At 40.4% G+C, this 9,888-nt stretch overlaps 1 protein-coding gene across 2 annotated transcripts in view; it reads right to left on the bottom strand.

Annotated features, from left to right (window-relative positions):
- Window positions 1-9,888, bottom strand: part of LOC123774182 (gamma-glutamylcyclotransferase) — a 61,302-nt gene that overhangs the window by 12,004 nt on the left and 39,410 nt on the right. For both annotated transcript variants that reach the window (XM_045768328.2, XM_045768329.2), the window contains exon 4: window positions 2,294-2,474. In XM_045768328.2, the coding sequence (XP_045624284.2) occupies window positions 2,294-2,474 (181 nt within the window). The remainder of the gene's footprint in view (window positions 1-2,293; window positions 2,475-9,888) is intronic.

Here is a 9,888-nt window from a genome sequence, read left to right as displayed (position 1 = left end):
AAAGTAATGGTCCTAAATTGTGGAACGCCCTCCCAATGAAATCAGATCCTGTACATCTCTTAGTCATTTTAAAAGAGAAACAAAGAAATATCTAATTAACATCATGCAGCATCTCTCTCAAACAATTCTTCATTCATAGTAACCCTTTAACTGCTCAACGCGCCTGCAGGCCCAGGCTTTGGGTGCGCAACGTGCCTCCGGGTGTTTTTATTTTTCACGTTCCATTCAAAACTCCCGCGGCTACATGGGGTTCACATCAGCTTCCTCAGGGCTCTTGTAAACAGACACCATCTTAAAAAAACGATCATGGTCCACATTGCTGGGTGTCAGAGCCTCAGTAGTGAGTGAGCAACCAAGGCTGGCGCTCGCAGCATGAGCGCACAGCACTGCTGTTCAGTGTGTGACCACAGCATCGCCTAATATTGTCAAAATATATATATAATCTGTTATATTTAGCCATGATAGTATTATAGAAGAGCCCGAGTGTGATAATGACTGGGTACAATGTTCAAATATCAGTGATTCAATGCTGTTCACGATGTTCACAGCGCTAGCCACAGCACCACAGCATTATTTCGTCCATCTAGGAATCTTCAAACTACTTTTTAGGTTCCTTTTCAAAATAAACCTGTGGTCAATTATTCATTTACAGGTATTAGTGACCAGAATTGTGGTTATAATAAGCATTGTGCGTAGGAAGGAGGAATTTTGGTGAGGGAGGGCGGAAGGGAGAGAATTGAGGTAGCCTCACTGTGGCAGTAACTCTTGTTTTGCTCACCATACTAGCTTCGTGGTTCGCTATGGGGAACACACATGTACATGGGTATATACAGTGTGTGTGAATAGTGTAATAACAGCACCAGGAGTATGTTGTGAGGAGCTATTTTGGTGAGGGAGGTGACGTCGTAATCGTGGCGTCGTCTGCTGTGTGATTTGTCATGCAGGGTATGGTGGCCACTGTACTGTTCGGACACAATACCGGCTTACTTGCATAGTTCTGGTAAATAAAACATGTAGATAGGTATATATAACATGTGTAAATCGTGTAATAAATACAATAACAGTATGGTGGGAGGAGCAATGTTGGCGAATAAGATGTTGAGGGAGGGCCTGTCTGGGTGTGGCTGCTCACACTCGCGGTGTTCTGAGTGTGTTGATGGTGAATGTATATAGTGTGTGACAGTGTATAGTGTGTACATATGTTGTAAATATACATAAATGAACATGAAACATTGGTGTGAATAACTATGATTTGGAGGAGCAATGTTGGCGAGTAAGATGTTGGAGGAGTGAGGGAGGGCTGGCTGGGTGTGGCTGCTCACACTCGCGGTGTTCTAAATGTGTTGATGGTGAATGTATATACTGTGTGACAATGTATAGTCTGTAAATAGATTGTATATATATATATATATATATATATATATATAAATTAGCATGATACATGGTAAATATGTGCAACATGTGTACACAAGTGTCATGCACGTAACACAGTGTCCTCAGACAGTACGGATGTTTTACTGCCATAATATAGTGTACGAGTTCATTATACATAGGATTAGCACGTAAAAACAAATAAAATGTATTTGGAACCATGCGCAAAAATTGAACAAAAATATATTCGCGGCAACTCGCGCGCCCCGCCCCGGGAGCTTACAGCAAGGGCGAACGGGGAATGATGACGTCACGCGCCAACTTAGTTTGGCTGCTATGGGGTCCGTAAGTACAAGTTCAAAATTTTTTTGACATACCCATACTGGGGAAAGGGTTTTTGACACTTTAAAAAAACAAAAGAATTTTTTCAAGAGAATTTATTTCCTGTGCACTGGGGGGGGGGGTCATATTTATAGGCCGCACAGTTAAAGGGTTAAGGAAGGGGTGAGAGAGGGGGGGGGGGAACTGGGAGGGTGGAGAAGGGAGAAATGGTGGAAGGGAAGAAGTTTGGGGTGGGAAGAAGTTGGGGATATTTGGGGAAAGAAGTAGTGAGGGGAGGAGAGGGGGAATAAGGGAGGAGACGGGGAATAGGGAACGAGAGGGGAGGAGGGGAGACATCCCAAGTAATTTAAGTAAAATTATATTATTATTATTATTATCATTATTATAAGGCTTAGTTGCTTTCAGGATGTAGTCTGGGAAGCTATTGATGATGCCCTCTCAGAATTTTTTTTTTAAATTCAAGAAAGATTATTTGTAAAATTTTGTCATCACCACTTCATAAGTTAGCTATATCAATATTATTACTGTATTTTGATTTTATAGATCACATACAGTAACAGACATTTTCAGTGAATCATACCTCAGGAAGTCTATTCTCACGAGCTCCTTGTGTAATAACTTCCATGTAAGTCAATGATGGCTTTCTGTCTTCTTCAAATGGAACGGCAAGTTGATAGCATCGAGCCTTAACAGACTCACCGCTGGGAGTCTCCACATCCACTTCCAACACTTTATATATACCTTTATGCACACCTTCCTGCCTGTAAAAATGAAAAATTTTCTTTTAAAAAATTTCATGTTCCTTATTAAAATGAGAGGATTTTTAATATAAAATTTATGTTATCTATTGATTGTATAGTCAGTGGAGCATGTATTTATGGACTAAGGAATCCTTCAATTCCATACCCCAAAGGGAACTACTGTATTCCCGGGCATTTCTTGCCCGAAACACTATGTGTATTAGTGGCTTTAGGTATTGTTTGTTCTAGCTCTATCTATAAATCCAACAGTAATGTTTGTAACTCTGCATCTATGTACAGGGGTACCTCGGTTTAAGAGTTTAATCCGTTCCTAAAGACGGCTCCTATTCCGAAGCTAATTTCCCCATAAGAAATAATGGGAAATGAATTAATCCGTTTCTAACTACCCCAAAAAACCCACATCAAACTAAATTTTTATACCTAATTCATCTAAATAAACCTACAAAACTATATTCACGTTATTACTTACCTTGCTGTTGAATGCTGTAGGCGTATGGAAGATGGTGAGGAGGGGGGAGGAGGAGAGGAGTTACTGTTTGGAACGGAAGTCCCCTTCCATTATCACATCAGGCAGTGAGGACCTTTCTGGTGTGCACTCCCTGGCACATTTTATCTGAGTTTTATCTGTATTTATCTCTTGTTTCTCCTCTATTGTCATCCTCACATGGGCTTTCTTGCCTTGATCCTTACCACTGGCTTTCTTGGGACCCATGGTGAGATATATAATAACAAATTGTATAGTCAAATGACCAAATATCCAACAAAACACTGAAAATCCGGGTGAAGAATTGATGTGGGATAGTCACTAGGCGCGAGACAATGGTAAACTGAGGGGCGGAGGGGCGACGATTGCCGTACCACCATGCGCTAGGTCAGCCTGAACGCATATCAACAAACTCGCGTTCCGAGGTAACCCTCGCCTTCCGAGACACATTTTCCGAGGAAATCCGGCTCGTATTCCAAAAAACTCGCATACAGGGACACTCGTATTCCGAGGTACCATTGTATATACGTTTCCCTAAATAAAATATTATTAATATTATTATTATTATTATTATTATTATTATTATTACAGTATTATAAAATTCAGCATTGAATGAAATTACCTAAGCGTAGTTACAGGATGAGAACTACGCTCGTGGTGTCCCATCTCCCCAGCACTCTTTGTCATATAACTCTTTGAAATTACTGACGGTCTTGGCCTCCACCACCTTCTCACCTAACTTGTTCCAACCATCTACCACTCTATTTACAAAAGTGAATTTTCGTATATTTCTCTGGCAGCTTTGTTTCGTTAGTTTAAATCTATGACCTCTTGTTCTTGAAGTTCCGGGTCTCAGGAATTCTTCCCTATCAATTTTATCGATTCCTGTTACTATTTTGAACGTAGTGATCATATCGCCTCATTTTCTTCTATCTTCTAGTTTTTGCATATTTAATACCTCTAACCTCTCCTCGTAGCTCTTGTCCTTCAGTCCTGGGAGCCACTTAGTGGCATGTCGTTGCACCTTTTCCAGTTGATGTGCTTCTTAGGATATGAGCACCATACAACCACTGCATATTCCAGCTTTGATCTAACAAAAGTCATGAACATTTTCTTTAGTATTTCTCCATCCATGTATTTAAAAGCAATTCTGAAGTTAGAAAGTGTAGCATAGGCTCCTCGCACAATGTTCTTAATGTGGTCCTCAGGTGACAGTTTTCTATCTAGAACCACCCCTAGATCCCTTTCTTTGTCAGAATTCTTTAAAGATTTTTCACGTAATTTATAGGTTGTGTGGGGTCTATGTTTTCCAATTCCACATTCCATAACATGGCATTTATTCACATTAAATTCCATTTGCCAAGTGTTGCTCCATATACAGTGGTACCTTGCATAACGATTGCCCCAAAAGACGAATATTTTGGGTAACGAACGGCCCGATCGGCGTCAAATTGTCCCATATGACGAACGCTGGTTTGAGTAACGTCAACACCACATGGTGGGGTCGCGCTGCTTCTTGCACATTCTTAGACGCCTCCGACGATGCACATAAATTATGTTGTTCTTGTTTAAAGATGCTAATGATGCTGGGATATAAAGGGGTGACTGCTGAGATGTTGCAAAGCATTGACGTTTTTGTAGGAAAAAAGAAATGAAATGTCTGATATACAACAAATGTCAAAAAGGTTTGTTCGGTGTTCGGCAGGTAAGCTGCTCCATTATAACAATCTTTGTTTCAAATGTGTTCCATTTGTTTTGTATTTGTCATTTACGTCTCAATAATGGAGAAGCCTACCTTACATACACTGAATAAACCATTATGACATTTTCCTTTCTTCAAATGTGTTCAATATTTATTTTTCATTTGTCTTATAGCAAAAGGTTCGTTCGGTGGTCGGCAGGTAGGCTGCTCCATGTTTCTTACATACAAAAAAACGTATATAATAAAAAAATGAAGAATTTTGAAAACCAGTACAAATGTCAAAAAGGTTCGTTCGGTGGTCTACAGGTCGGCTGCTCCATGTTTCTTAAAAAAAAAAAAAAAACGAAAAATAAAAGAACTGTTGAAACAATTTGAAAAATGGACAAATGTCATAGAGGTTCGTTCAGTGTTTGTCGGGTAGGCTGCTCCATTATTGAGACGTAAGTGACAAATACAAAACAAATGGAACACATTTGAAACAAAGAAAGATTGTCATAATGGAGCAGCCTACCCAACAAACACTGAACGAACCTTTTGCTATAACGAATATGAAAGACAAGGGCTGCTGGCTGGGTTAGTACTGCGTGAGCAACCATTTGTGGCACATGCGCCTCTGGCTCTCAAACACCTGTCCCACACGGTGTTGATAGACTGTGCTCAGTCGGTGCAATTCAGACCCTATTGTTCGAAGAACATAAGGGTCATAACATTGGCGAAGCTAGGCGCAATAAGGGCTTAACACAACGGTCGGATGCCAGTGATACAGCAACTATGAGGATGATACAGCGAGCATATCCAGGTGTAGCTCTGAGCTCCACCCTTGCCATCTCTAATGTATATAGATGATACATAGATGAATCGTTTTCTGCATTCAGTGATGATGCATCTGATACAAGTAGCATAGATGAAGTGTTAGCGGCTTCCATGGTGGTGGTGGTGGTCATTGATATTTTCAAGAATACCTGAATCTCTTCCTGACTGATGGACACTCTTTGAGGCTAGCTGAATCTCTTCCTGTGGGGGACCTTACAAAGCGATCTTTTCAAGACTACCTTACAAATTGAGCTTTTCCTATAATCGTTTCAATACTACTTTATGCTTTACAAGCTTGGCTACATACCACCTACAAGTACTAAAGCCAAGGGTGCACGCGAGTGCGTTATGTGCAAGCACACACAACGAAGAAACAGGAAACGAAAATCTATCTGTAGCTGGTGCAAGGAGTGCAAAGTCGCGCTGTGTACCATGGACTACTTCGTTGACTATTATGCACCTCCAAAGTACTGAGTGTGTAATACAGTGTGTTACTGTGTAAATAGTATGTGAAACTGTACATATTGTAATTTTAGTGAATTTTTACCACGTAATATTGTGACAATAAACATTTATTGTGGACACATTACTGACACATGTATCACAGTTTCATGGAAAATTATGAACATTCTACTGTATACATATTGTAAAGGTCACAAATATGCATCATATACGATAAAAGAAACAAATAAAACCGCATTGGAAATGCATAGAAAAAATATTTGAAAATATATTTGTGGCAACACGCGGTGCTTGAATGGCCTGCGCGACCGTGTCTGGGAGCTTCACACACGGGCGACCAGCCCCTGATGACGTCACAGCGCACCTTTTCCACGCCCTCACAGCCAAAGTAAGTGGAATTTGGTAATTATTTTTACATAGACATGTTCAGGGATGGTAATTTATCATTTTACAAAGAAAAATTATATTTTGGGGAGCATTTGATGTCATGCACACTGGGGATATTTCACAATAAACACAGTGCATCACACTGGTTACATGGGGGGACACTCGTTTTGTATGACGTCCGTTTCACATGACGAACATGGAACGGATTAAATTCGTTATGCGAGGTACCACTGTACTTATTTTGTCCAGGTCTTCTTGAAGAGCATGACAATCATCTAGGTTTCTTATTTTCCCTATTATCTTAGCATCATCAGCAAACATGTTCATATAATTCTGTATTCCCACTGGTAGATCGTTTATGTAGACAATGAACATTACCGGTGCAAGAACTGAACCCTGTGGTACTCCACTAGTGACATTCCTCCAATCCGATACCTTGCCTCTGATTACGGCCCTCATTTTTCTGTCAGTTAAGAAATTTTTTATCCATGTTAGAAGCTTACCTGTCACCCCTCCAATATGTTCCAGTTTCTAGAACAACCTCTTATAGGGAACTCTGTCGAAAGCCTTTTTTAGGTCCAGATAGATGCAGTCAACCCAACCATCTCTTTCCTGTAAAAACTCTGTGGCTCGATCATAAAAACTGAGTAAGTTCGTTACACAGGATCTTCCAGATCGAAAACCATACTGTCTGTCTGATATTATATCATTTTTCTCCAGTATTCTACCCATTTAATTTTAATAATTTTTTTCAATATTTTGACTATTACACTTGTCAATGATACAGGTCTATAATTGAGGGGGTCTTCCCTGCTTCCACTTTTGTAGATTGGAACTATGTTAGCCTTTTTTCACACATCAGCTACAACTCCTGTAAACAAGGATGCCTGAAAAATTAGCTGAAGTGGAATGCTGAGCTCTGGTGCACATTCTCTCAGAACCCATGGTGAAACTCCATCTGAACCAACTGCTTTGTTCTTACTTAGCTCCTTGAGCATTTTTTCCACTTCGTCTCTAGACACCTCTATGTGCTCTATGTTGTTCTCTGGAATTCTTATTGTGTCTGGTTCCCTGAAGATTTAATTTTGTACAAACGCACTTTGGAACTTTTCGTCTAATGCTTCACACATTTCCTTTTCATTTTCCGTGAATCTATTTCCCATTTTCAACCTCTGAATATTATCCTTTACCTGCATTTTGTTGTTTATGAATTTATAGAAAAGACCTGGTTCTGTTTTACATTTGTCTGCAATCCCTTTTTCAAAATTTCTTTCTGCCTCTCTCCTCACTGCCGTGTGGTTGTTTCTCGCATCTTTGTATCACTGATATGTTTGGGTGTTTGGCCTCTTCCTGTATTGATTCCATTTTTGTGTCTTTTGGTCTCTGGCCCTCTTGCAATTTCTGTTGAACCAATCCTGTTTCCTAGTTCTGCATCTCTGTTTTGGTATAAATTTTTTTGTGCCTTTATCATATATTTCACAAAATTTGACATACATCTCATTCACTTCCTTGCCTAGCAACAAGTCTGTCCAATTATACTCACTAAAAATTGTTCTAAGGTTGCCATAATGTCCTCTCCTGAAGTCAGGTTTTTCAACTGCTTCAACCTCCTTATTTTCTTCCAGATTATAATGCATTGCATACTTTATTCCCAAAAAGACATGGTCACTTTTACCCAAGGGAGGAAGGTACTGAATGTCAAATATTTCTTCCACCTTCCTGGTAAATATCAAATCTAGCATGGAGGGAACGTCCCCTTCCCTCATCCTCGTAGCTTGTTTAACATGTTGATACAAGAATGTTTCCAGGATGAGGTCTACAAATCTATAGGTCCAAAAATCTTATGTTTTAGCTTCATATGCTTCCCAGTCTATGGATTTCAAGTTGAAGTCACAGACTATCAACAGTCGTGATCTATCGTTATCCGCTCTCGCTATAATCTCTCTCATTATTGTTATAAGACCTCGTTTACTATCTAGCTCCTCCTTTGACCATGTGCTGCTTGGTGGTGGACTATATGCATTTATGATCATTAGTTTATCATCCTCATGGCAGATCTCTAGTGCTATTATGTCAACTTCTTGTGGATTGGCAGTCATTATTTCGTTCACCTTTAGGTGTTTTTTCACCAGCACAGCAACACCACCGCCTTTCCTAATTTTTCTGTCCCGTCTCCAAATTGAGTAGCCCCTTGGGAATATGACCTCATTTAAAATAACATCTTCAAGTTTTGTCTCCGTGAGTGCAACAATGTCTGGTGTCTGTAGCTGTATTACATCACTTAACTCCAGTATCTTTGATCACACTCCATCTATGTTGGTGTATGCAATCTTCAGGAACTTGTTCCCCCTCTCCCTATTCTTCACTCCCCCTCTCTCTAATGATTTTGTTGGTGTGCCTTTATGTACCACTTTACTAGTCTGCTTACCCCTAACATCTTGTAGAGAAAAGAATTGCTTTCTTCTTCATTCCTGCTCTTATTTAAACGTTTTGCCTCGGCGAGGTGTGTGGCATATAATAGACTCAACACATAAATATATGACAAATTTCTCAACAAATGTAATGAACTGCCTCTTTTTGGTGGATTGCTCTTTGGCTTCCAGCTTGAAATCTTACAAACCTTCAGTACTACAACAGTATAGAATCACGAGCATCCCAGGAGGGGCCTGATGGCTGAGTGGACAGCGCTTGGGATTCGTAGTCCAAAGATTCCGGGTTCCATCTCCGGTGGAGGCAGAAACAAATGGTCAGTTTCTTTCACCCTGATGCCCCTGTTCACCTAGCTTGAGGTTATCTTAAGATGATTTCGGGGCTTAGCGTCCCCGCAGCCAGGACCTGGGAGTTAGACAGCTGCCACGGGCTGCTTACTGGGGAATGTATAATAAAAAGGAGGCCCGATCGAGGACCGGGCCGCAGGGACGCTAAGCCCCGAAATCATCTCAAGATAACCTCAAGAAGATCCCTCACACACACACACACACACACACACACACACACACACATTATATGGAGGTGAAGCTGGAGGAGGCAGAAGTCACACTGCAGCAAGCTCCTGGAAATATCGAATTACCTAAGTATTGGGAACTGGTTGAGGGCTACAGTGGTGTCCCAGGTTACATAAAGGTTCAGGGAAGAGTAAAAGCAAATAAAATACAATAAACAAGTAAAACTGAGTGAAAATAGCCGAGTGGAAAAGTTTGTTTTGGTCTAGAACAAAATCAAAGATGGCCGCCGCCACCACCCCCACTGAGAAGGTAAACACACCATCAGATGATGGTTTCAAAGGATTCTCAACACAAGATATAAGGAAAGGAGGTGTTCTTGGCAGGTTAGAGATAATTGAGGACATGCAAAAGAAGTATGAAGAAAAAGTGCTTAAATTAGAAGAGGACAATGGAACTCTTTGGAGTGAGCTTTGCACTCTTAAAGGGAGTATGCTGCAACAAGGTAAGATTATTACTGCATTAACAGACAAGGTAACAAATCAGGAGGAGCAAATCAAGGAACTAGTGAAAGAAAATGAGGCATGGAAAGTGAAGTGTGGTGACTTTGAAGAAATAAACAAG

Source organism: Procambarus clarkii, chromosome 73, assembly GCF_040958095.1.
Source record: "Procambarus clarkii isolate CNS0578487 chromosome 73, FALCON_Pclarkii_2.0, whole genome shotgun sequence".
Lineage (NCBI taxonomy): Eukaryota > Metazoa > Arthropoda > Malacostraca > Decapoda > Cambaridae > Procambarus > Procambarus clarkii.
Note: the sequence above shows the minus strand (reverse complement) of the source record. Positions and strands in the feature narration are given on the sequence as shown.